The sequence below is a fragment of the Brassica oleracea genome, chromosome C3 (assembly GCF_000695525.1).
Source record: "Brassica oleracea var. oleracea cultivar TO1000 chromosome C3, BOL, whole genome shotgun sequence".
Taxonomy (NCBI): Eukaryota; Viridiplantae; Streptophyta; class Magnoliopsida; order Brassicales; family Brassicaceae; genus Brassica; species Brassica oleracea.
In genome coordinates this window covers 20898898-20926298 of record NC_027750.1, presented here as the reverse complement: position 1 = coordinate 20926298, position 27401 = coordinate 20898898, and the positions used below count along the sequence as shown (strand labels likewise).

Below are 27401 nucleotides of genomic sequence, written 5' to 3'. Positions count from 1 at the left end.
AGAACTCTCATCCCCTCTGATTTCCCCTATAATTCGCCCCCCCTCTTTCTCTCTCTATAATCATCCGATTTGAACAATTTTGGGCTCCATTCCACTTGATTTTTTGAGCTCTACCTGATTCCTACACTCGTTTTCACCCTAAGACAGGTATACTCCGCGAATCTCCACATTCTGAAATCGTGTTCTTGAGCAATTTTTTGGGTTTTGTGAATTTCTTATTTCCGTGTTGATTCCTTGATCAAATATGCATGAAACAGATGTTTAAACATGGAATAGAACACAATTGTCTGTGATTAACGAGTTTGGAACAGGATTTGAGATTATTTAGGGATTGAGAATTTTTTTCAATTTGTTTTTTTTTTTATCACAACTCGATTTCGCTTTTCATTTTCATGTTGCTTTGAGTTCTTAATTGATTATAACCATGTTGAGAGCAATGATTCTATTTTGTAGAGAATGAAGCGCACGAAAACATCAGCAAAGAAAAACACACAAGAAGCGGGTTCGTCACAGCTGGAGAAGCAAAGGCCAAAGAAGTGGGATAAGTCTGATACCACCCACTACAACAACATGAAGAAGGTAGCCGTTCCGGCTACACAACTAGCATGTCCTGAGACGATGACAATATTGGGAATCCAAGCAGACATTGAAGGACTGTTCCAGAACATGGGTCTAGGCCAACTATGCAACCTCAAGGAACCCACTTATCCGGAGTTGGTACGCCAGTTCATAGCATCCGCATACGTCACCCGTCCCGATGATAGGCATGAGGAAGGTTTTCTGGCATTCGTAGTGCAGAAAGTATACTATGAGGTATCTTTCACAGACCTCTGCGGACTATTTGGATTGAGTGCGGGGGAGAGGACATATGGTCTTTATTGGACTTCAGAGCTGTTGAACTTCTGGGAAACGATTGGCACATGGGTTTATAGATCTTCTCAGGCAAAGGAGTCACTTATCCGGAGCCCAGTACTGAGATATGCGACACGCCTCATTGGCTCATTGCTATACGGGACAACCACAGCCGCATCAGTCACGCAATGGGAGTTGTGCCTCCTGTACCAAGGTGTGAGGCATTTGCTACCGGCATTTGGAAACTCTACATTCCCACCTGCTACTGCCTTCAACATGGGAGCGGTGCTGGCCGCAAACTTAGCAGGATACAAGGGGAAAGTAACCAAATCCAAGAGCAATGCATGTGGATTTGGTGCAGTGATTACTCGGATCCTTAGACATGTGGGTGTAGACTGCAAGAACCAGGAGGTAGCACTGGACAGATCGAACAACATTGCTTGGAACTACCTGGATGTCATTTCTCTAGTAAGTAAGGAGTTCATAGCTGGTCCCCACTCGAGGATCGATCGGGATGGTCCTTACGTCTACGTATTCCAGGACCGAGCGAAGAAAACACTCTACTGCCACCTACCTCAGATCGGTCTCACTTCTCTACTTTCAGAGGCTGCAGTTGAGTTCCTACCCCCTGCTACCGCACTAGTAGACAAGCCATCCTTCTTCACGCCAAAATATCAGACCAAAGGCAAGGGCGTGGTTGATGAAGAAGGAGAAGATGAGGCTGCACAAGCCATTCCAGATGATTCACAACCCCATCAGCTACTCCCATCAGACTCCAGCCAGTACAAGCTGCAAGAGCTTCCACCGAACGCCACTTCGCGCCAGCAACAACATTGGAGAGATCAGAGCATAAAGACAAACAACGACATGCTACACAAGATCTGGGCTGCCATTTCACGTATCAGGCCGTGTCGTTGCCAAAAGGATGATGTAGTTCATCGGGACAACTCTCCATCCAGCTCTGGTTCGGGTTCGAGTGGTACACACAGGGTAAGAAAGAGGTCCAAGAGACCCAATGATGCGGAACATCTGGAGCAGGAGACGAGGAGTAGGAGCTATCACCGGCTATTTTATTTTCTTTTCTATTCTAACGTTTTATGGTCTTATTTTCTGTTAATTTTGAACTGAGTTTTTTTTTGGGTTTCTTAATTATGAGTTTGTATTTCTTTTACATGGTTTCTTCGTTTTATTTGGTTGTGTTCTGAGTAGTTTTTAATTCGTATTCAGCTTTGCCTTGCTAGATAAACCAAATAACTATTATTCGAGGAAAGAGGTTATATCAAGTGTTCCTCGGAATTTCCTCGGTATTTCTTTAAAAAAAATAAAAAAAATCAATGATATTCTGTTTCCGAGTCATCATCACTAGATGAATCTGAATCTGGATCTTGGTGAAACTCTCCAATTACTGGTTCATCCTCTACGTGAACGACGGCTTCCTCTCCAAAGTCGGTTAAATCGACTACAAGGCCAACTCCAGCTAAATTTTCTGCTGCACTACAGTTGCCGGATGTGCTTGGTTGTAGTGGGTCTTCCAGCTCAGAACTTCCCTGAACTCGGCCTCTCGGGTTGAGTCTTGTAACAGTAACCCATGGATCATCTCTGTTCCTTACCCGGGGGTACTTGATATAACAAACCTGTAACATTTAGAAAAATTATAAATTAATACACATGATGATGAATCATTCTGAATAATTAACATTTAATTACCTGATCGGCCTGGGAAGCAAGAATGAAAGGATCATAATATTGCAGCTTTCGCCTCGAATTTACTGATGTAACACCAAATGCATCTGTTCTCACACCTCGATCTGGGGTGTTGTCGTGCCAATCACAATAGAAAACAGTACAGCGCAATCCAACCATGCCCAAATACTTGATTTCCAAAATCTCATGTATGTGTCCGTAGTATACATCATCTCCTGATGCAGAACAAACGCCATCATCATAAGTCGTACTCGAACGTCTCCTCTTCTGAGTTGTGAATGCATATCCTCGAGTACAAAATCTCGGATATGACTTCACAACAAAGTTTGGTCCAACGACCATCTCACGTATCCAATCGTCAAATGTTTCACCTCTGGCCAAACCAGCAGACACCTATTAATAGCACATATATATATATGTTATATCAATAAATGTGAATTAGTATAAATATGTGATAAAATATATTTTAATTTGTTTAAAGCACTCACATAAGTAAACATCCATCCAGTAAATTCTCTCTGCTTCATTTCTTCTAGTTCGTCCTCTGTGGCGTATCTATACTCGAACCGCTTTTCTGCCATGAAAATCCTGTATATGATGACAATAATGTAATTAATTAAGATTTAAATTTCAACTTGTTAAAATAAAAATTTGTAAGCTCATTTATTTACCTCTCATATTGAAGAACGTCTTCGCAGTTGGTGAGCAAATATGTTTGCAAATTACTGCGCTCCTGCTCAGTAAGTCGACGGTCCTTTGGTTTTCCGCTAAGTCGTCCAACGTCTGTGAAAATGTCTGGAACCGTAACATGATATGTTGCCCGTTCGCCTCTATCATCATGCCGAGCAGGTCTTCTGTTTTTGGTCTGAACTTCTGCTGGAAAGTAGTACTCGGCAAAGTTTGAAGTTTCTTCATTGATCATCTGTGCGACTATAGAACCTTCCACCCTACTTAAATTTTTCACCATCTTCTTCAAATGGAACATATACCGCTCATACAGATACATCCATCTATACTGCACAGGACCACCAAGTTCCAATTCTCTTGCCAGGTGAATAACAAGATGCTCCATAACATCAAAAAATGAGGGAGGAAATATCTTCTCAAGGTTGCACTGAATCACGGCTATGTTAGTCTTCAAATTTTCAATACCTTCAAGAGTCACTGATCTCGTGCATAAATCGCGGAAGAAACCACTTATCCCTGCAATTGCTTCATGAACATTTTGTGGTAATAGTTCCTTGAAGGCGAACGGAAGGAGGCGCTGCATCATTACATGGCAATCGTGGTTTTTCAAGCCAGTAAACTTTCCTTCCTTTCTGTCGATACAGTTACGCAAATTTGATGCGTAACCGTCTGGAAATTCCACATCGTTTGAAATCCAATCAAAGAACGCATCTTTTCCCTCTGCATCAAGTCGGTATATGGGAAAAGGAGCCCTACCATTTTCATCAACATGAAGTTCTGAACGAGCACATATATCGACTAAATCCAGTCTTGACTTCAAATTATCCTTTGTTTTACCTTGAACATTAAGGATCGTGTTCATGAGATTGTCAAAAAAGTTCTTCTCAATATGCATGACATCTAAATTATGCCTTAGCAGATGATCCTCCCAGTATGGCAGATCCCAGAAAATACTTTTTTTGTGCCAGTTATGTAGTTCTCCAACAGCATCTACCGGAAAACGCTCATGTCCACCGACTTCTGGCGTCCTTTCTGCACCAAAATCTCTTAGTTGTATCTTCAAATCTTTCCCACAAATTTCCGGAGGTGGACTGTCAAACACCCTCTTGTTCTTCGTAAACAAATTCCTACTCCTACGATATGGATGATCAGGTGGTAGGAATCTCCTGTGACAGTCAAACCAACACGTTTTCCTTCCGTGTTTTAGTTGGAAAGCATCAGTGTTATCTTGACAATATGGACATGATATCCTTCCATGCGTTGTCCATCCAGACAACATATCATATGCTGGAAAATCACTTATTGTCCACATTAGTACTGTCCGCATTTGAAAGTTTTCTTTACACGAAACATCGTATGTTTCAGCACCTTGAGCCCATAGTTGTTGCAACTCATATATTAGTGGCTGAAGAAACACATCAAGTGATCTCTTAGGATGCTCTGGTCCGGGAACGAGAATCGAGAGAAACAAAAACTCTCGTCGCAAGCACAAGTTTGGGGGGAGGTTGTATGGTGTAAGAATGACGGGCCATAGAGAATATTGTCTTCCACTCTTGCCAAACGGACTAAAACCATCAGTACATAATCCAAGGTAGACATTTCTTCTTTCATACGCAAAGTCGGGATACTTTGATTGGAAATGCTTCCACGCTTTTGCATCTGAAGGATGTCTGATCTCACCATCTGTTGAGTGCTCCGCATGCCATCTCATTGGTTGCGCTGTGCGTTCAGATAGATACAACCTCTGCAACCTTTCCGTCAAAGGTAAATACCACATCCTTTTATATGGCACTGGAACTCTTCCACTCGTATCTTTATAATGAGGCTTTCCACAAAATTTGCATGTAACCCGCTGTTCATCCGCCCTCCAATAAATCATGCAGTTGTCGCTGCATACATCTATTACCTGATACGATAAACCAAGACCAGCTACGAGTTTCTGAACCTCGTAGTATGAACCAGGAGCTACATTATCCTCGGGTAGAATACTTTTTACAAAATCAGCAATCGCATCCACACAGTCTTCAGCCAAATTATAATCTGTTTTAATGCCCATCAATCTTGTAGCAGATGATAAAGCTGAATGAACATCTCTGCAACCTTCGTATAATGGTTGCTTTCCAGCATCCAACATATCATAAAATCTCCTAGCTTGTGCATTGGGTAAATCTTCCCCTCTAAAATGATCATTTACCATCTGCTCAGTACCTACACCATAATCTACATCTGTTCTAATTGGTTCTTCTAATCTAACCGCTGGCTGAGGTTCGCTAGTACTACCATGTTCATAATCAGTTTCCCCATGATGATACCAAATTTTGTAACTTCGTGTAAACCCACTCAAATATAGATGAGTCCAAACATCCCACTCTTTAATAATCTTTCTATTTTTACAATTAGAGCAAGGACATCTTAACATACCTGTTTTTGCTTCCGGTTGTCGGTGAACTAACCCCATGAATTCGGTTATACCTCGTTGGTATTCTTCCGTAAGCAATCTCGTGTTCGGATCCAAATGAGGTCGATCGATCCAAGAACGAAAATAATTTGAAGAAGACATATTTTTTATGAATCAAATTCGTGTGTAAATAGAGTAAGAGGGAGGATGAAGATATGAAGTGAATGAAGAGGAAGAGGAGTGCTTGTATTTATAGTTTAAATCCTGCCGACACACCGAGGAAATTCCGACGGAAAAGGCTAGTTCGTCGGAATTTCCTCGGAATTTTGTAAAATCCCGCAACGGCTCTCCAACGGCTATAATATTCCTCGGAATTCATCGGTTTTTTCCGAGGAACAGAGTTTTCCTCGGAATTTCCTCGGAATATTCCGACGGACTGTAGTTTCCTCGGAATTCCGTCGGTATATTCCGAGGATTTCATTTTCCGTCGGAATGTCCGTCAGAATATCGCTGTTTTCTTGTAGTGGTTACTTCGTTGTCTTTCGATAGATAATGGCGAATCCGAAGAACCGAACCGAACCGAATTTGATCCAAAAATTAGTATCAAACCTGAACCAAAATTTGTTAAATATTCGAATGAGTTCGAAATTTTGGTATCTAGGGAACCAAACCCAATCCGAACCAAAATATTTTAGGTACTGAATGTATCTGAAATAGATTTATATACTGAAATATATTATTTTTAGAATTTATATGTAAAAATTATCCAAAATATATAAGATATCTTGAAATTTTCCAAAAGTAAATGTTTAAAATAGCTAAACAATACTGAAAACACCAAAAATACTTCAAATATATGTTGATTGTCTATCTAAATATTCATATCAGACCAATTTATATGTTTAGTTTATGTACTTTGACATACATTATTCAAATTTATATGTGATATATTATTTTTATTTTTGGATTTTGAGAAATTTAAAGTATATATGAATTTAAAATTTATGAAAATAATTTAAATGGGTTATCTAAACCCGAACCGGACCCTCAAAGATCCCAGCCGAACCCGAATTGAAATTTATATATACCCAAATGAAACTGAAATCTTTAATCCAAAAAACCTGAATAGTCCCGAATCAAACTCAAATGGATGTCCGAACGGCCACTCCTAGTTAAAAACAAGGCAAAAAGATACTTCACAATAATAGTAATTAGTACAAATGTAATTCTCAAGTATAAATTATTTCCTTTTTTCCCAAAAAAAGAAAAATAGAAATTCGAAGTTGGTGGATCGAGTCATGCGGATTCTATATAAACAGGTTTCCCGTGAGATAATTTTTACATTCTAATCAAAAATAGCTAAAGCGATGGCCACTGCTATTCTCTCTTCTGGAAGCTCTTTGAATCATAGATTCGATCACGAAACCCTAATCCACCGCAATCATTCTCGCCTTCGCTGTCACTCACACGCTTCTACGACGGCTCCTCGTCGACTCAAGCGAAGCCCCACGACGACGACGTATCAGTCTAGGAAGATGGTTGTATCCCCGGCCGTGAAACCCAATCTTGTTATGGGACAAGTCAAGATCCTCAAACGCGGAGAGACACTGAGCGCGTTTCGTAACGGTGTTGTAACTTCGACTAATAAGATTGGACCTGAACCAGAGACTTCGCAGAAGCAGATCGGAGAGATCGTCTCCAGACGTTACGCCGGTGCTTGTAGCTCAGCTTCTCCTCCTCCAAGCTCTCTTCCTATTCCATGTTTCTTGGGTATTACTTGCTTAGCAAGATTCAGGAAACCCTAAAAAAGTTGCTTGCAGCAGTCTGTTTATAAGCAGATGTCGAAGAATCTTGAAGCTTGAGAATGTGATCTTCAACGCCAATCACAACCAATGTTTTCTTGCTCAACACTCTTAACTCTTTAATGGAGTTTCTTGTGAAACAAGTCAGACACTACTGTGTGACTCTTTCCATTGCTCTTGTGTTGTTGTGTTGTGTTTTTACTTGTCAAATGATGATCACAACTTGTTATTACATATGCAATAAAATCTTTAACACAAATTTTTTTTGATTCTTCTTGACAAAATCAAAAAGACTAATGACCTTACAAAACCAGTTTATATAGAACTGTTGTTGTTACTCTCAGCTTCATGATTTGTTGCAGGCAATACTTTTTTCCAGAACCAATGTTTCTTCCATAACAGCGTCATCTCTTCAATAGGCACTCCTTTGGTTTCAGGCAACAAGAAGTAAACAAAGATTGTCATCACTGAGACCCATCCAGCAAAGAAAAGAAAGATTCCAAACTTGAATGCACATAGCAAAGAGAGGAAAGCTTGAGCTATGAAGAAAGTGAAGAGGAGATTCACAGCAACCGTTATACTCTGACCAGATGAACGAGTCTCCAATGGAAAGATCTCGCTCGGTATGGTCCATCCTAGAGGTCCCCATGACCATCCAAAAGCTACCACAAAGAGACAGATGAAGATGACTACTACTATTGAGTACCCTTTTGAGAGCTCTTGGTTGTCTCCAAACTTCACTCCCAAGATCACTGAGACTATGGCTTGACAGATTATCATCTGCACCCCTCCGCTGATAAGAAGAGCTCGCCGTCCTAGTTTATCCACTAGTGATATGGAGATTAACGTTGATAGGACAAGAACAGCTCCTGTTAAAGCTGATGAGTAGAGAGAAGCGTTTCCTCCAAACCCCATTGTCTGAAACAGAACAGGTGCATAGAAGAGGATTGAGTTTATCCCTGTAAGGATCTGAAACATTGGCATGCAGATAGCCATAACTAGCTGAGGCCTATGCTGTTTCTGTAGAATGTTCCTGAAAGGGTGTTTGATGGAGTTCGCAAGCTCGCTTGCATCTACCATGTCTTGAAGCTCGGCGTCTACGTTTTTGGTACCTCTTAGCTTCTCTAGAACTCGTCTTCCTCTCTCCGTCAACCCTCTTTCGACCAAACTGTTTGGTGTCTCGGGTAAGAAATACCCTCCTAGCGTCATGAGCATAGCTGGAAAAGCAGCTAAGCCGAGAGAGAGTCTCCATCCCCAAGGCTTAAGCTGTTGTGTACCGTAGTTGACCATGTTTGCTGTGAAGATTCCAAGAGTTGTAGCTAACTGAAACATCATGTTTAAACCACCTCGGAGATGTGTTGGTGCCACTTCTGATAGATACAAAGGAACCGCCTGAAAAAGAAAGAACAAAATACTATTTGTTTTTTCTTAATTATCAAGATTGGTAGTGCATTTTGCCTGGACCTAAATATCCGTAACCGGATTGATCCGGAAATACATGTTCGGATCGGTCTGAATCAATACCTTAATTTATTGGGTAATTTTATTTTGATCAGTAACTCTCAGTTTGGGTTCGTATCATATACGAGGATTGGTACCCGAATCACTTGAAACTTTTGTATATATCAGGTTTTTGAGGGTTTTCGGGTATATATTTGGTATTAATAATATATTTTTTTAAGTTTTTGGTTTGGGCTCTCGGACCATCAACTGGTTCTTAGCTTCGGCTGAGAGACGGTTTTTAACTTTTTTTAGATATTAACTAAGAAAAATTAAGAACCGTCTTTTAGTTGAAAAGTGTAAAAAAAATGTTAAATTATAAGTTAAGAACCCGGCTAAGAGAGCAGGGTTAATCAAGCCCTCAGATATAAGTTGTTTTTTAAGGAATTTAGAGGTTCTAAAATTTAGACCAAACTGATCCAAATTTGATAAAAAGCCAATTTAAAACCAAACCAAAAATTTAGAGGTAATCTATATGGATCTAAATTTCTAAGATCTGAAAGACCCGATGAGTTCCAAACTGAACCCAACCTGAAAACTAGAATGTGCATGCCTAACTAGAACAACCAAAACAAGTGGTCTGTCTAACCTGATTACCAAACCCAATGCCAACACCAAGCAAGATTCTTCCTGCAAGGAGCATTACTAAATTCACAGCTCCAGCATTCAAAGCAGCTCCAATAAAAAAACTGACTCCACCACAAACAATACTCGCACGCCTTCCATAGTTTCTAGTGATGGGTGAAGCGGCCAGAGTTGAAACCAGACCAGCCAAGTAGAGGGAAGAAGTGAAAGCAGCTAATCCTTGATTATCATATTTGCAGTAATTACTCTCATGAGCTTGCTTCTTCTTCTCATAAACCGTATGGAAAAACTGATCAAGAAACTCATCCATTGATGTGACTCCTCCTGTAAACAAAACCCATTTCAGATTTTGGACTTTAAAGAGGAGGAAGAAGAAGATGATGAAGAGAACCTGAGATTCCAATGTCATATCCAAAGATGGATCCACCGATGGCTGCAACAAGACAAGCGACGATGACATAGCTAGTGACTTTCCCTTGGTACTGTTCTGCTCTTTCTTTAGCCACACCCGTTGGACCAAACGACCCTCCTGCCATTTTCTTCTTGGTCTGCTTTGCTTCTTACGAGTTGTTGACTTTTTTCGTGAACTAAAGTTTTCAGAATCTGAGAGAAAACAAAATAGAAAGACACGAAAGGTATATACATTTACATCTTCACGTGGCTCGCATTCAATTCGTGGGGTTTAAAAGGTCAACAAGCAAGCGATGACTTTAAACAAAGAACAGCTCTTGACCTTATCTTCGCATTAATTAGAGTTTAATTATGATTTGCATGTCTTAATCTCATCTCCATTTTCATATATCTTTTTTGGGGGGTTAAATACACAATTTGTGGTGATCGTGGGAACTTGATAAGAATATTCAATTATATTAAGAAGGAAGAAAAAAAAATCATTTTTAAGAACATGTTTATCCATAAGTTTTCATTTTGAGGTTTTCAACAATAAATGTTCATTATTATAATATAATATATTTTAAAAAAATTTCCTAACATCTTTTCTATTTTTTGTTTTCTAGATACCCTATGAAATTTCTCTCTTTTTTCCTATGAAATCTATATTATTAAAAGAGAATTACCCATTTGAAAATGTTCTTACTTCATTAATTAAACTCCATATTTTTTTGCTTGTCTTTTTCAGTTGCATTTATGAAATATCTTTAAACGAATAAAACTACCTAATTTATTTCTTATCTTTTCAGTTAAATTAATGAAATATGCTTAAATGAATTTAAACTTCCTATTTTATTGTTTGTTTTTTTCCGTTAACTTAATGAAATATCCTTAAATAAAGTTGGACATAATCTATATTATTAAAAGAGAAGTACCCATTTGAAAATGTTCTTACTTCATTAATTAAACTCCATATTTTTTTGCTTGTCTTTTTCAGTTGCATTTATGAAATATCTTTAAACGAATAAAACTACCTAATTTATTTCTTATCTTTTCAGTTAAATTAATGAAATATGCTTAAATGAATTTAAACTTCCTATTTTATTGTTTGTTTTTTTCCGTTAACTTAATGAAATATCCTTAAATAAAGTTGGACATAATCTATATTATTAAAAGAGAAGTACCCATTTGAAAATGTTCTTACTTCATTAATTAAACTCCCTATTTTTTTGGTTGTCTTTTTCAGTTGCATTTATGAAATATCCTAAAACGAATAAAACTACCTAATTTATTTCTTATCTTTTCAGTTAAATTAATGAAATATGCTTAAATGAATTTAAACTTCCTATTTTATTGTTTGTTTTTTTCCGTTAACTTAATGAAATATCCTTAAATAAAGTTGGACATAATATCATTTAATCAACCAAGAAAACTCATGAGTTATCCTTACGTGCATAATTTTAATAATAGAGATTTTAAAAAACGTGCATCATCGGTCGGATCATTATTTATATGATATCACACACGGAAATTTTTTTCCATTTTTACAATTATATAATTAACTCTATATACTCATTTTTTTTATAGTTTTTATATGATATCACACATTCGTAAAAAATAGATAATTTAAGATGCAAAAAAAATATTTACTTAATGAATATAATATGAACGAATATTACAAATACATAATTTAATAAAATAAATAATTAAAAACTGAAAATTCATATCCGCGGGTCTAGTTTCTATTAAATAGTCAATTTGTACACCTCAAGTAAGAGAAGAAATATAATTAGACAGTAATTAATAACTATAATAATAAATAGTTTTCAAAGTAAAAGTAAAGAATCGAGACATGTGTAATTGATTGGTCGTCCTAGGTTGAAAGAAAAAAAAAATGGTCCTGAAGAAACTACTAAGAAGACTTGCACGAGAAACAAAAAGTTGTGACGAATTTTGGTACTGTAACTAGTTCTGACTCTCTTTGCTATTTATTTTCATGAAATTATAACTGCCTGAGATGAAATTATATGCTAAATAAAAGACTAAAGTCGAACAGAGTGAGATTCACACTAAAATCAAAATTATAATGAAAGCTTGACACACAAAGATGATGGGATAATGTGTCTTAGGATGTGAGTGAAGAAGAAAGACATACCACAAATACGGAGGAGGAAGATAAATGTGATCCAGCTTTACACAAAAATTTATGAGAGAATATGTTGTAGGACATGAGTAGGAGATGTGTAAGTAGAGAGATATGCCACAATGAGAAAAAAGATCATGAATGTGGTCCAGCTTTACACACAAAGTTTGTGGGAGGATGAGTCGTAGGAGATGTGTAAGTAGAAAGATATACCACAACGAGGAAGCTTCACACACAAAGTTTATGTGATAATGAGTCGTAGGGTGTGTAATTGGAAAGAAATACAGCAATAAGATGAATGAATGTGACAAGATTTGTCCACTTGGCTGTAGTATAGTGGTTAGTATCCCGCGTTGTGGCCGTGGAGACCCGAGCTCGAATATCGGCAGCCACACTTCCTTTTTATTAAATTTTTCTGGCTGGGGTAGTGTCGACATTTTGCATTACTTACCAAAATTTAATGTATAATATATAATTTATTAAGAGACAAGCATATCAACAAGTGGCTGTAGTATAGTGGTTAGTATTCCACGTTGTGGCCGTGGAGACCCGAGCTCGAATCTCGGCAGCCACACTTCCTTTTTCTTAATTTTTTTCCCGGTTAGTTTATCGTCGGACATTTTGCACTACTTATCATATCATAAGATCTGAGCCGTCCATTTAACCCCCCGCCCTTCCTCACTCTCTGTAATTCTCCCGCCTAAATCTCATCTTCTTTTACATAGCTTTTGCCGCCTAATTTGCATTCACTCGTCAATCAATCGTCTCGTTCTCTCTCTCGCTAGTCTGAGCTTTCAACCATGAAAGAACACGATTTCGAAGCCGATAAAGGTATAAGTAAAATCACTGCTTTGTTTGTCGATTACCTCTTTCCGTTTTTAACCCTCTCTTCATTTCATTGCAGCGCTCGCGAAGGAGTTTCTCGCGAATTTCACCGACGCTAGCGGCGGATCTAAGTACTTGGAGATCCTCGTGAGTTTCTCTTCTCCTCAATTTTTGTTAGGGTTTAGCGATTCTCCGTCAGTTAGGGCTTCTCCGATTGAAATTTGGTAGATGATTTCCTCATCTAGGGTTTAGCGAATCTCCGTCAGTTAGGGTTTATTCGATTAAATTAGTGAAGCTGGTAGATTCGTTCATTGTGAAATTGATTTCTGGGCTCCTTATAATGTTGTGATATGTGTAGCAAGAAGTTGCGAATCGTAAGAGTCGGGCTATTCAGGTCGATCTCCAGGACCTAATCAATGTGAGTTACTCTTTCTCTCCTCCTGCTCTTTCGTTTTTGCACAATCAAGTGACCTTAACCGTCTCTCTTTGTTGTTGTTGTTGTTGTAGTACAAGGGTTTTGATGAGTTTCATGAGTTTATGACACGTTTGACTGAGAACACTCGCCGATACGTTTCCATTTTCTCCTCTGCTATTGATGAGCTTCTACCTGAACCCACTGAGGCCTTTCCAGATGATGACCATGACATTCTCATGACTCAGAGAGCCGATGATGGAACTGATAATGCGGATGTTTCTGATCCCCGTCAGCAAATCCCTTCTGAGATCAAAAGATTTTAGTAAGTTTGTGTGAGAGGTCCTGCATTGTTTGTGGATTGCTACTGACGCAATTTTGGTTGGATATTTATTTCAAAAGATTTGAGTAATGAATCTATTTTTGATTCAGCGAGGTTTATTTTAAAGCTCCTTCAAAGGGACGGCCATCTACCATCAGGGAGGTTAAGGCTTCGCACATTGGGCAACTTGTCAGGATTGCTGGTATTGTTACCCGTTGTTCTGATGTCAAGCCACTGATGGCGGTTGCTGTATACACATGTGAGGATTGTGGTCATGAAATCTACCAGGTATCTAACCTTGCCTTCCAGATCTTAGTTTCTTTTTTTTTTCTAATAACTACTAGTTCTGATAATCTTTCTCTTACATGCTAAAAACAGGAAGTTACATCAAGAGTTTTCATGCCTTTGTTTAAGTGCCCCTCCAGCCGCTGTCGCGTTAACAGCAAAGCCGGGAATCCTATTCTTCAGCTCAGGGCATCGAAGTTTCTTAAGTTTCAGGAGGTTCTGTTCTGGTTTCAGGGTTGTTTATTTTATGTGAATGATACATCTTATATCAAATTAATGAGTAAAGTTATTCATTATATTGTAGGCTAAGATGCAAGAGTTGGCTGAACACGTACCTAAAGGGCATATTCCGAGGTCAATGACTGTTCATCTAAGAGGAGAGTTAACAAGAAAGGTTTTTTTTTCCTGACCTTGCTTTTATGTTATCATTGAAGTCTATTTGTTCTTCTTTCTGAATCGGTAGGTAGGTTGCCCCTGTTTAGTTCAAGGTGAAGGCATTATGCCGCTTAGAAGCACAGGTTCAGTAGTTATTGAATAAAGCAATATATTAGCTTAATGGATTCAAAAAAAAACTCTTAACATATCAGTGAACACTGCTAGGAGTCTATAATTTTTATTAGATGCAAAGTAAACAATTTTTTTGGGGCAGCGTTCAAATTGAATGTTCTTATCAGTTGCTTTCTTTCTTTTTTTTTTGAACACCTGTTGACCTGCATTCAAGAAGAGTTTTTCTCACTGCTGTACCTGGACTCGATCAATAAATATCTGTTGTTTATTTTCAGTAGAATTGTTAATTTCTTACTAGATTCATGTAACCCTTGTAGGTAGCACCTGGTGACGTTGTTGAATTCTCAGGAATTTTTCTTCCCATTCCTTATACTGGGTTTAAGGCACTTCGAGCTGGCTTAGTAGCAGACACATACCTGGAAGCAACATCTGTGACTCATTTCAAGAAGAAATATGAGGAGTAAGCCAATGCTACACCTAACTCTGGAGAAATATCTGATTTAGTAAACCTTTTCCATGTTTGGAGATCTGTTGACCTTTTAATTAAAATCTACAGATATGAGTTCCAGAAAGATGAGGAAGAACAGATTGCACGTTTGGCTGAGGATGGTGACATTTACAATAAGCTATCAAGATCTCTGGCCCCTGAGATTTATGGACATGAAGATATCAAAAAAGCTTTGCTTCTCTTGCTTGTGGGTGCTCCTCACAGGCAGTTAAAGGATGGGATGAAGGTGAATCTCTTATTCTCTAGTTTTATCTTGCAATGTTTCCTTTATTTGCTGAGAACTAAACACTGGTCAAAACCAATACCTCTACTTCATCTCCAACTATATTTTCTTACCTCTTTCCGTTCACTTGGAGTGTCCATAGTCTTCGTTCATTGAGTTATGGAGCTTTATGATTTAAATTTGCGTACAGATGTTCTAAAGAACATTGCATTTATTTACGTATAACTATCTTGCAGATCAGAGGAGACGTGCATATATGTCTGATGGGTGATCCTGGAGTTGCCAAAAGTCAGCTTCTCAAGCACATAATTAATGTTGCTCCAAGGGGAGTCTACACAACAGGAAAAGGTAGTAGTGGAGTTGGTCTTACTGCGGCTGTTATGAGGGATCAAGTAACAAATGAGATGGTTTTAGAAGGTGGAGCACTGGTGAGATACACTAATTCTTAGCTTTTGATTTCTTTTTAGAAAATATGATGTCTTGCTAAGAGATATGTGATTTAGAGCATATGATTCCATTTCTATTCAGGTCCTGGCAGACATGGGAATCTGTGCAATTGATGAGTTTGATAAGATGGATGAATCGGATCGTACTGCAATTCATGAGGTCATGGAGCAGCAAACTGTAAGCATTGCAAAAGCTGGGATTACCACATCTTTGAATGCTAGAACAGCTGTTCTTGCTGCGGCCAATCCAGCCTGGTAACTGACCTCTTTCAGTATGAATAACAAAAAATCTGATGAATTGTGCTATCAATCATTAATTGTATGCATCTTTGTATTTTATAAAGGGGAAGATATGATCTGCGAAGAACCCCAGCTGAAAACATTAATCTTCCACCAGCGCTGCTTTCAAGATTCGATCTTCTCTGGTTGATCTTAGATCGAGCTGATATGGACAGCGACCTTGAACTGGCTAAGCACGTGCTTCATGTGCACCAGACACAGGAATCTCCTGCGCTTGGCTTCGAGCCGCTGGAACCTAACATACTCCGGTAAGTCGAATCACTTGTCTAACATTCTTCTTGTGAAATGGACTCTAACATGAGCATCTCTGGTTTTCTCTAGTGCATACATTTCAGCTGCGAGGAGATTATCCCCATACGTTCCAGCGGAGTTAGAGGAATACATAGCAACAGCTTATTCAAGCATCAGGCAAGAAGAAGCGAAATCAAACACTCCTCATTCTTACACTACAGTGAGAACTCTGCTCAGCATTCTGCGCATATCCGCTGTAAGTAGAACTAGGTAATAAAAGACTTGGAATCTTGGACTGAGTTGTGGCACAATCTGAGTAAATGAGTTTGCTTTTGTTTGAATAGGCACTAGCAAGGTTGAGATTCTCAGAATCAGTGGCACAGAGTGACGTGGATGAGGCGCTTAGACTAATGCAAATGTCGAAGATATCATTGTATGCGGATGATCGACAGAAAGCCGGACTTGATGCAATATCAGACACATACTCCATCATAAGAGATGAAGCTGCAAGGTCGAACAAGACCCATGTGAGCTACGCAAATGCGCTTAACTGGATCTCCAGAAAGGTTTGTTACCTCGTTCATCTTCAGCTTCTTTTTCCAATGAATGATTGATCACTGAGACTTGAGTGGTTTGGATGTAAACAGGGATACAGTGAGGCTCAGCTTAAGGAGTGTTTGGAGGAGTATGCAGCTTTGAATGTTTGGCAGATAGATCCCAACACCTTTGACATCCGTTTTATCTAAACCCCTTATCTTAAAAAAAAGAAAACACCAGACAAAAAAAAAAAAAAACAGGATTTTGGAAATCAAGCGTCTTCTTTCGTTATGTGTGCTTTCCTTGTTATCTTACTAGATTTCTTCCTTAACGTAGTGGTGGTAGAAGTGGATTTTGTTGTACCTGTTTAAGGACTACGAAGCAAAAAAACTACTTTTGTATGATCTTTGGAAATTCAGATGTGAACGTTGAAATGATGTATTATGTATTATGATCGTTGGAAATTTAGATTTGAAGCAAAAACTATTTTTGTATGATCTTTGAAAATTTGCTCTGACCATGTTACCATGAGATAGTATGGGGATCTTCCAAAGGGTTTAGGATCATTCCAATATGTTTTATGAATTCTGCATTAAGAACTTGTGGACCTTTATTGTGACAGAAACATTAGAAATTGATGCTAATCATGTTTTTCAAGAGGTGAAATTTTTATTGAAATGGATTGTCATTCTATCTGAGATACCATTCAAAATGGATAAGTTAAGACAAGTCATATTTGAACACAAGATCTTCTAACTGATAAATTGACAAGACTTTAGGAACACGAGTTTTAAAATTATCGTTTTAAAGTTGGACATTCTCATATCTTCATGTTCCAGTTTGTAAAGAGTATGTTAAAGAAACAAGTCATCTATCCACATATCAAAGGCACGTTGTGTTTATCAAACCTATAGGAAAAAGTGGGTTTAAAGGAATTTTGATCCTATGTAATTAGACTAGTATTAGATTCCAACTTGTTCATCAAACTTGTGTGTATCATGTTCATGATAGAATGTCTATAAGATAGTTACTTCAGTCTGTCACATTCTTTCAAAATATACAAATTTGGAAAAGGTTGAGCTTAGGCTGAGTTCTGGATCACTACAAGTTGTACTGGACAACACAGAACAAATCACAAACTAGGAGATGTATTTTGTTATTTTCATCTCTAAAATAAAAGAATTCTATAATAGATGTGAAATATGTTCTAATATATTCTTCTAAAATAGCAATCTCTAAATGCAGAGTAAAAAATAGAAAAGTGATATTTCTTTCTCTATAAATAGAAGAATAAATAAAGATGTCTTTTATAGATAAAAAAACTAGAAGTGGATTTGAGCAGTTTCACCTCCAATATATTCTTTTAAAATAACAATCTCTAAATGTAAGTAAAAAATAAAGAAATTATATTTGAAGTGGATTGGAGCAATTTTATCTCTAAATGCTATTATAGAGGTGGAAATATGAATGGGTTGGAGATGGTCCGCATGGAGAATCAACCACGAGAAGGGAGAAAGAATCTAATTGCCGAAATTCCAGGTTGGTTTTTTCCGGTTTAATTGATTTATTTCTGGGAATTCTAGAAACAAATAGATCGGTTCAATCTTAACCGGTCATTGTATTCGATAATTATAACTAATGGGCCTTGGTGGCCCTGCAACAGCGGCTTGATTTATTCTTCTTTCGAGATGACACTCGCAGCAAGAGATACATTAATTATTTTAGTCTTAACTAGGCGTTGTTTCCCGCCATTTCAGAAGCGTCGCCGGCGTCTTTCCCGGTGAAAGTTCCCGCGCAATCTGTACACTATATTCCCTTAACCTCCCAGTTCCCATCACCACACTCGCTCATTTCCCTCTCTCGTCTCTCCACCTTTCCTCTCCCCATGGCGCCGTCTCGCCGTCAGATCAGCGGAAGGTCTCCGTTGGTGAATCCTCAGCGTCAAATCACCTCCTTCTTCGGCAAATCCGCTTCATCTCCTTCTCCCTCTCCATCACCACTCTCCAATCACAAAACCCCCAAATCTAACCCTAACCCTAATTCTCCGTCTCCATCGCCACTCTCCAACACCAAAACCCCCAAATCAAAACCTAACCCTAACTCTCCGTCTCCATCGCCTCTCTCCAATACCGCAACCCCTAAATCTAACCCTACCCCTGATTCTCCGCCACTCTCTAACAATAAACTCCCCAAATCGAATCCTCCTGCTCGTAGTCCAAGCCCCGGTCCGACGACTCCTTCTCCTGTACATCCTAAGCTCAAGAAGCCACTTCTAGTCATCGGACAGACTCCTTCGCCTCCGAAATTTACGGAAACTACGTATGGAGACGAGGTGGTGGGGAAGCAAGTTAGGGTTTACTGGCCGTTGGATAAGAAATGGTATGAAGGGAGCGTGACTTCGTACGATAAGGGTGAAGGTAAGCATATGGTAGAGTATGAAGATGGAGAAGAGGAGTCTTTGGATTTGGGGAAGGAGAAGATCGAATGGGTTGTTGAGGGGAACTCAGTAAAGAGGTTTAAGCGATTGAGACGAGGCGCTTCGGCTTCCAGAAGAGTTGTGACGGATGAAGATGAGGATGAGGAGATGGGTAATGTGGAAGAAGAGAAAGAAAACAAGAGTGATGGTGATGATTCTAGCGATGAGGACTGGGGAAAGAATGTGGAGAAGGAGGTGTGTGAGAGTGAAGAAGATGATGTGGAGTTGGATGCTGAGGATGATGTGATGGATGAAGAAGAGATGGTGGAGGAGAAAGATGAAGAAACTCCTTCCAAAGCTGACTCTAGAAAGCGGAAGAAGACTAGTGAAGTAGCGAAATCAGGTGGTGAGAAGAAAAGCAAGACTGATAAAGAAACTACCTTCAAAGGTTTTAAGGCTTCTGTTGTGGAGCCTGTGAAGCAGACTGGAGAAGGTAATCCGAATGTTCTCTTATATTAAAGGCGTATAATTTGCACTTTTTTTTGTTTGTGACACTTCAAAGTTTTATCTGTTTAGCAGCTGAGAATCATGCATGTGTTTCTCGCATTTACTTTGGTTTAAGATGGTGTCCTTTGTTGGTTGCTAAATCTCATCTTGTCTTACTGCAGCTGATAGGGTGGTCAAGGGTTTGGATGATAACATGTTGGATGGGGATGCTCTGGCTCGATTTGGTGCGCGTGAATCTGAGAAATTTCGCTTCATGGGAGTGTAAGTCTTTCACAAATTTGGTCCATCATCATAGAGGCTATTTGATACGGTGGGTAGGAGTAGAAAGAATCTAGAATATGCACAATTTTGGTCTATCATTATAGAGGCTATTTACTAAAGTTTAATTTGTGTGTTTTAAGCAACAATTATCAGGAATATCTTCGCATGATCCCTGTTTTAGCTAAGTTTTAATGGGTTTGTTCTTGTACATCATTTCTTGCAAGCAGAGACCGAAGAGATGCAAAAAGGAGACGCCCTACGGATGAGAATTATGATCCGAGGACACTCTACCTTCCACCTGATTTTGTAAAGAGATTAACGGGAGGCCAGGTAAGAGCACATGGAAATCTGCTTCATGATATTTGATGAAGCTATTCAAATTTTACTCATTTGATTTTGTGGCTTCTTTTTCAGAGACAATGGTGGGAGTTTAAATCAAAACATATGGACAAAGTTATTTTCTTCAAGGTAGACCAAGAAGTGATCAATTAATCAGAACTTATTTATTGGTGGGAGATATGGAGATTAAATGGTTTTCGTTTGATGACAAGCAGATGGGTAAATTCTATGAGCTTTATGAGATGGATGCGCACGTTGGGGCCAAGGAACTTGATTTACGGTACATGAAGGTAACTGATTATTTATAGCTCATTATTGTTGGTGCTTTTCGATGCATCTTTTAAAATTCTATAAAATGCCAACGGATTGATATCAAATCATGCTAAAAAGGTCACTATGTATTTATCACTTGCCCTCTCTATATAATTTTTTTTTAAAAGCACCTGATGTAGATTTTTGTTTGTAGGGAGAACAACCTCATTGTGGATTTCCTGAGAAGAATTTTTCTGTAAACATCGAGAAATTAGTTCAAAAGGTTTGTTTCCTGAAACATAGCAATCCAATCTAAGTATGATTTTTTTGTGTGGGAAGGTGTCACATTCATGGGCAGAAGTTATACTGTTGGATAGAAAAAAGTTTGATTGAATTGAATGGATCAGGGCCATCGGGTTTTAGTCGTGGAGCAAACAGAAACACCTGATCAGCTGGAGCGACGCCGAAAAGAGAAAGGCTCCAAGGATAAAGTAAGTCCCACTATGAATTTTGGTATAGTAGGCATCATCACTTTTTAGCCAATCAATTTGATTGCTAGTGAAATTAAAATCCATTTACTACGGCTGGTGCTATTTTTAGAAAACTATGATAGGGAGGATTCCTAGTGACATTACTCCTGTTTTTGTAGGTTGTGAAGCGTGAAATATGTGCAGTTGTTACAAGAGGCACGCTTACAGATGGGGAGATGGTATTAACTAATCCAGATGCATCTTATCTGATGGCGTTGACTGGAGGAGGAGAGAGTTTAACTGACGAGAAAGCAGAGCACAATTTTGGTGTATGTTTGGTTGATGTTGCAACAAAGAAGATAATCCTGGGGCAGGTGGGTTCTTGTACTTGAATTGATTGAAAGAAAAGCGATGCATGTTTAGCATATGTATGCATGTTTAGCATATGTACCATTCCTCGAACATCTCTCTTAGTAACCGTGTCTGTGGATATTTTCGGCTTTTGAATATTCTATCCTAATTGATGGCATTTTTTTCATTTTGTACCAGTTCAAGGATGATCAAGATTGCAGTGCATTGTCTTGCGTGCTCTCTGAGATAAGGCCGGTGGAAATTATTAAACCAGCTAATATGTTGAGTTCTGCAACAGAGAGAACAATAGTTAGATACACCAGAAATCCCTTGGTAAACAATCTGGTTCCACTTTCTGAGTTCTGGGATGCAGAGAAGACAATACATGAAGTTGGAACTTTCTACAAAGGAATCAGATGTGAACCGTCTTCTGCTTATTCCGGTGAGGAAAAGATTCTAGGGGATCCATCCCTTAATGAAAGTGGTTCAAGCTTCCTTCCAAAAATGTTGTCTGAATTAGCATCTGGAGATAAGAATGGTAGACTGGCACTCTCTGCTCTTGGTGGTGCCATTTACTACCTGAGACAAGCTTTCTTGGATGAGAGTCTACTTAGATATGCCAAGTTTGAATCCCTGCCATACTCTGATTTCAGCAACTTTACTGAGAAACAGCACATGGTTCTTGATGCTGCTGCTCTTGAAAACCTTGAGATATTTGAAAACAGCAGAAATGGAGGCGTTTCGGGGTAAAGTATCTCAGCCTTGCTATATATTATCAAACGTAACTGATGTGTTCCAAAACTAAAAGTGAGTGGTCTTTTGAAGGACGCTGTATGCACAATTGAATCAATGTATCACTGCGTCTGGGAAACGGTTGCTGAAAACATGGCTGGCAAGACCTTTATATAATCCAGAACTGATCAAGGAACGCCAAGATGCTGTAGCAATTCTTCGGGTGAGTCTTTAAATTATTGCTTGACTTTATATGCTGCTGATGTTCGGGGTATGTGTTACAAGCAATGACATCTATTTTCTGGAAATAAAGTCCTTAATATTACGAAGCTTACTCTGCATGCAGCGTTAGGACTCTCATTTATGCTATTCCTCTGACAACTCTATGTATTATGGTACCGTCTCTACTTTCAGGGGGAAAATCTCCCATACTCGCTGGAATTCCGGAAGGCGCTGTCAAGACTTCCAGACATGGAGCGGTTGATTGCACGTATCTTTTCTAGCATGTAAGTGATTAGCTGGATTGAGATGTCATTTCTTGCATTTCATGTTTATATCCGTGATCTACTGAACAATTTTGTTAAAATAAAAATCTATGTGTTACATGGTACAGTGAAGCTAGTGGAAGAAATGGAGATAAAGTGGTTCTATATGAGGATGTAGCAAAGAAGCAGCTACAAGAGTTCATATCAACTCTACGTGGTTGTGAAACAATGGTAGAAGCATGCTCGTCCCTTCGTACTAGTTTGAAGCATGATAAATCTAGACGCCTGCGTCATTTGCTTACTCCTGGTATCATCATCACTCTCCATATTCACATTCTTAGACTGATAACTCCATAGCGTCTTATATACTTTTTATGCCAGGTCAAAGTCTTCCAAACATATCACCCTTCATTAAGTATTTCAAGGATGCTTTTGACTGGGTAGAAGCTCACGATTCTGGACGTGTAGTACCTCATGAAGGAGCTGATGAAGAATACGATTTTACGTGCAAAACGGTAAAAGAATTGGAAGTCAGTTTGACGAAACATCTGAAGGAGCAACGAAAATTACTCGGAGATGCATCGGTGAGAACTACTTCCATATATGTTTTTTGCCCCTTAAATGCCTAATCAACTGGGGGTGCTGATTAGAGCTTTGTTGGTTTTGTCCAGATAAAGTATGTTACAGTTGGGAAAGACGAATACCTCTTGGAAGTTCCTGAAAGTTTAAGTGGGAGTATTCCTCAGGATTACGAATTATGCTCATCCAAAAAGGTAAACAAAATTGCTGATGTATCCACACTATAAAGAGGGCTTGATTTAGCCAAATGGGATTTTCCAACTGTTTACATCCATCTTTTCAGGGTGTCTTTCGATATTGGACTCCTACCATCAAGAAATTATTAAAAGAGCTAGCACAAGCGAAATCTGAAAAAGAGTCGGCTCTAAAGAGCATTTCACAAAGATTGATTGGACGTTTCTGCGAGCATCAAGAAGAATGGAGACAATTGGTTTCTGCAACAGCTGGTATGGACAAAGTCATGTTTTATAATTTTTTTATTTAAATTCCAACTTAAGTTTGTCTTTTCTTTTAAGAAGTGATAGTATCTTCCTCAAGAAAATGATTTTTTCCTCGTCAATACCTGTTAATTACTGCCACCCGGGTGTTAGCTCTGTGGGTGATGGTTTTGAGCATGTCGTTGTGAGCATTTTTGTTGAGCCAGTTAGAATTAAATTCGATTCCACGATTAATAAATCGAGTTCCCTGCAATATGTTGTTGTGAAATAGAACCTGCTGCTTCAGGTTAGATCTTTCTATTTGAGTTACATCTTATTAGCAAGAGATTACTTGGGTAGAACATAGTTTAATGGAATTAGGCATGAAAACAAAGTGTGCGCTTAGATCTTTCTATGGATTCGTTGTTGACATGAATCCATTCTATTGCAGAGCTAGACGTGTTGATCAGCCTCGCTTTTGCAAGTGATTCTTACGAAGGAGTAAGATGCCGTCCAGTAATATCAAGTTCTAAATCTGTCGATGTTCCGCACTTGTCAGCCACTGGTCTAGGGCATCCAGTTCTGAGGGGTGATTCATTAGGCAGAGGCTCTTTTGTACCAAATGATGTAAAGATTGGTGGGTCTAAGCAGGCCAGCTTCATCCTCCTCACAGGCCCTAATATGGGTGGAAAATCAACCCTTCTTCGCCAAGTTTGCTTGGCTGTGATCTTGGCGCAGGTAACCCCATCATTTTTAAATATTTTGAAGGCTAATGGACCTTGACTCATTTAATGTTTGATGAAAATGACTTCAAGCAATGACGATTTTTTTTTCACAGATTGGAGCAGATGTCCCAGCAGAAACCTTTGAGCTTTCGCCTGTTGACAGAATATTTGTCCGGATGGGTGCAAAAGATCATATTATGGCAGGACAAAGCACGTTTTTAACAGAACTATCAGAAACTGCTGTAATGCTGGTAAGTAATGTTCATACTGTTTGTCAACTTCGGTTACAAGAAGCTTTCATCAGATTAATTTGATACTTACCACTGTTGTTGATTATTTTGAGTTCTGCTCACATGTATTGTTAAACTATGATAAATACCAACAAGAACATTGATATAAGGTTATAATGTCATAATATATGCAGTCATCAGCAACTCGAAACTCTCTGGTGGTGCTAGATGAGCTTGGACGAGGAACAGCCACATCAGATGGACAAGCCATTGCGTATGTTGAACCATTACTTGCGTATCTTGTTGCTGAGACATACTGCTATTGTTCTGTTCACTTTAATCTAAAATTTTATCTTTTAATTTTTGTTACAGGGAATCCGTACTTGAGCACTTCATAGACAAAGTGCAGTGTAGAGGAATGTTCTCTACTCATTATCATCGTCTCTCTATGGATTATCAAACCAATCCACAGGTATTGTGGAAAGTGTCTGGTTCAGATAGTGATCAATATGAATATGCGTTTAGAAGACTTGTTGTGACAATCAATCATCTGATTCTGATTGTTTTTATTGTGTACATTCTGAAACTTTGGATAATAGGTATCGCTTTGCCATATGGGATGTCAAGTGGGAGAAGGAAGTGGTGGAGTGGAAGAAGTTACATTTCTCTACAGATTGACGCCTGGTGCATGTCCTAAAAGCTATGGCGTTAACGTTGCTCGCTTAGCTGGTAAATAACTTCGCCTCAAAACTTTTCATTTGAAACAAAAGCATTCAGTGATCATTGTTCTTTTCTCTCCACAGGTCTTCCAGATGATGTACTTCAGAGAGCCGTGATAAAATCCCAAGAGTTCGAAGGCTTATATGGTAAAAACCATAAAAAGGCTGACCGTAAAATGGCAGAAATGATAAAGCAGATCATCAGTGGTGTTGCATCAGATTCTGATACTGCAACTTCAAAGCACTCGCTGTCTGAGCTACACTGCAAGGCTAACACTTATCTCCGGCTAAACAATTGATTTAGATGCTCTACGCCTTTAGGATTTGCTGTTCAGTTTGTAAGCATTAACCAAAGCTCGATCAATGAGATTTCTCATGTCACAAAACTAAAAGCTTTTGAGTATATACACTTTGGGGTTGGGGTTTCAGCTCCGTTCGTGAAGTTTTTTGGGGGTTTCAGACTCTTTGTAGTAGGTAGGATCGGTCAATTTTGTGTATATAATGATGAAAGTTCTCGCAGATTCTGCTTGAACTCTGTTTATTTGGTTTTATACCAAAAAACTTTTATTTTCATCTTAACTGAAAGTCCATTAAAACAACAATCATCTTTACAATACTAACCGAAGAATCCACGGAATATATCTCCTAACATCCAAAGAGACTTTGTTGAAGGCCATCATTTGAAAGGCCAAACCATTTTCTGGATGAGGAACATTATACATAGCACATACATACATGCATTGCAACTGGACAAAGAAACAACACATGATTACTGCTTCATCTTCACAGCCACAAACTTGGTATTTACTATCAACTTTCATACATTTTTTATGATCACATCTGCTACTGGAATTGCACCACTTAATAATTTCCACAGAAAAAAAAAAACTTATTTTATTTGGTGCTTAAACCCTCCATACATGTTCTTTCAACTGTTTGATCGAAGGAATCATTGCTGCTTCACGAAGCTGGTCTCCTTTAAACAACTGAGTCGCCAACCAGTAATCTAACTTAACAGAATAATCACACCATTGTGGTTTGTTTCAAAAAAGATAAAAGATAAAAATCACCATTGTGGTTATGCCTCCAAACTGAAAAATCATCTTCATATACTATTGGATGGATCTTTAGACTGAGCAGAACATCACAACGATAAAAGGTTATTAATGTCCCACCGTTTGGAAGTTTGATCAGTTAACTCAGCAACCTTTAAATTAAGATCATCTAGAATATTCTTCATCAAAGGCGCTATCAATCTATCATCACATAAAGCAAAAATCCAGATATTCAAAGATTTGTCATTCCCTGTTAACTGTCTAAGACCATGAACAAGTACTCCCTTCCAAACAAAATGCAACACCAAGCAAAGGATGGTCTAACTTCTAACTCAGCAGCCATAAAACTATGATCATCATAGTATCTACTTTCACAACCGCGGAAACAATCATGAACCCGAAAACGTTTCATGTTTGTTTTGTTTTGCTTTATAACAAAATTCACAATTGTATCTTTTATAATATTTTGAATTTTAGTTTATACGATTGAAAATGAGATTTATAAATACATAAATACATTTTCAGTATTTCTTAAATAGAATATTTTCCTTTTTATTTAACTATTAAGATGAATATAATTATTAAAAAATAGTAACTAAAATCATGATAAATTTCCTAATATAAATATGATAAGGTTTTAATATTATAATATTATTAGTTAAGATTTAGCACACAGTATAATGTCAATAGAAAAAGGTAAAAAAAATAAATTTAATTTGATGAAACTGAAAAAAAAAATCAAAACAACTCTTAACTTCAAACCAAATAATAATTATTAAAATACATTTTTTATATTCTCAATAAAGTAAATTATCAATATATTATTAATTATATATCTAGTTTACATATAACCATAGTACTATATACTTTTATATTTTAGTTAATCATTTTATTTGGTTTGATCATTTTATAAGCAAACTATATTTGCCGTTGGTAAAAAAATATACATATGGTACTATATAATATTAACAAAATTAAATTAATTATTTCGGTTAGATTCAGTAACACTCCTAATTAAACAATCTTTTGACATATTTGCAATCAAATTGTCGTCCATATTTTATATGGATCCCAAAAGATCATTTTACTTTTCGACTAAAAGGCCCAAACGTATATGGGACCTTACATATATATATATATCTGTAGCTAGGTTTATTAAAGCCACTCTGGTTCGGCACCAACGTGGGTACGTTTGTGATTTCTGAAT

The 27401-nt window shown here is 38.1% G+C and overlaps 4 protein-coding genes and 1 non-coding gene across 5 annotated transcripts; 4 read left to right on the top strand and 1 right to left on the bottom strand.

Annotated features, from left to right (window-relative positions):
- Nucleotides 1-6897: 6897 nt before the first annotated feature.
- Nucleotides 6898-7568, top strand: LOC106328609. Its single transcript, XM_013767084.1, has one exon. The coding sequence runs from the start codon at nucleotides 7009-7011 to the stop codon at nucleotides 7444-7446; it is 438 nt and encodes a 145-aa protein (XP_013622538.1). The 5' UTR covers nucleotides 6898-7008; the 3' UTR covers nucleotides 7447-7568.
- An 85-nt stretch (nucleotides 7569-7653) lies between these two features.
- Nucleotides 7654-12134, bottom strand: LOC106328608 (sugar transport protein 7). Its single transcript, XM_013767083.1, has 4 exons — nucleotides 12074-12134; nucleotides 9920-10131; nucleotides 9533-9852; nucleotides 7654-8835 (listed from the first exon to the last, which is right to left on the bottom strand). Exons 2-4 carry the CDS (start codon nucleotides 10062-10064, stop codon nucleotides 7759-7761), a joined length of 1542 nt encoding a protein of 513 aa, XP_013622537.1. The 5' UTR covers nucleotides 10065-10131; nucleotides 12074-12134; the 3' UTR covers nucleotides 7654-7758.
- A 429-nt stretch (nucleotides 12135-12563) lies between these two features.
- TRNAH-GUG lies at nucleotides 12564-12635 on the top strand. The gene has a single exon. It is a non-coding gene; the product is annotated as a tRNA-His (tRNA).
- Nucleotides 12636-12750: 115 nt separating this feature from the next.
- On the top strand, nucleotides 12751-16879 carry LOC106329116 (DNA replication licensing factor MCM7). Its single transcript, XM_013767707.1, has 15 exons — nucleotides 12751-12892; nucleotides 12966-13033; nucleotides 13245-13304; nucleotides 13394-13623; nucleotides 13731-13908; nucleotides 13999-14121; nucleotides 14210-14299; nucleotides 14730-14872; nucleotides 14969-15146; nucleotides 15380-15571; nucleotides 15672-15844; nucleotides 15934-16137; nucleotides 16211-16376; nucleotides 16465-16686; nucleotides 16768-16879. Exons 1-15 carry the CDS (start codon nucleotides 12862-12864, stop codon nucleotides 16864-16866), a joined length of 2157 nt encoding a protein of 718 aa, XP_013623161.1. The 5' UTR covers nucleotides 12751-12861; the 3' UTR covers nucleotides 16867-16879.
- A 1497-nt stretch (nucleotides 16880-18376) lies between these two features.
- On the top strand, nucleotides 18377-25655 carry LOC106335760 (DNA mismatch repair protein MSH6). The gene is made up of 21 exons (XM_013774366.1): nucleotides 18377-19566; nucleotides 19742-19841; nucleotides 20069-20171; nucleotides 20256-20309; nucleotides 20396-20470; nucleotides 20647-20715; nucleotides 20840-20923; nucleotides 21082-21276; nucleotides 21452-21999; nucleotides 22079-22208; nucleotides 22400-22491; nucleotides 22599-22777; nucleotides 22852-23054; nucleotides 23142-23243; nucleotides 23333-23495; nucleotides 23917-24203; nucleotides 24304-24441; nucleotides 24615-24694; nucleotides 24793-24892; nucleotides 25020-25149; nucleotides 25224-25655. The coding sequence occupies exons 1-21, from the start codon at nucleotides 18543-18545 to the stop codon at nucleotides 25436-25438; spliced, it is 4071 nt and encodes a 1356-aa protein (XP_013629820.1). The 5' UTR covers nucleotides 18377-18542; the 3' UTR covers nucleotides 25439-25655.
- Nucleotides 25656-27401: the final 1746 nt, after the last annotated feature.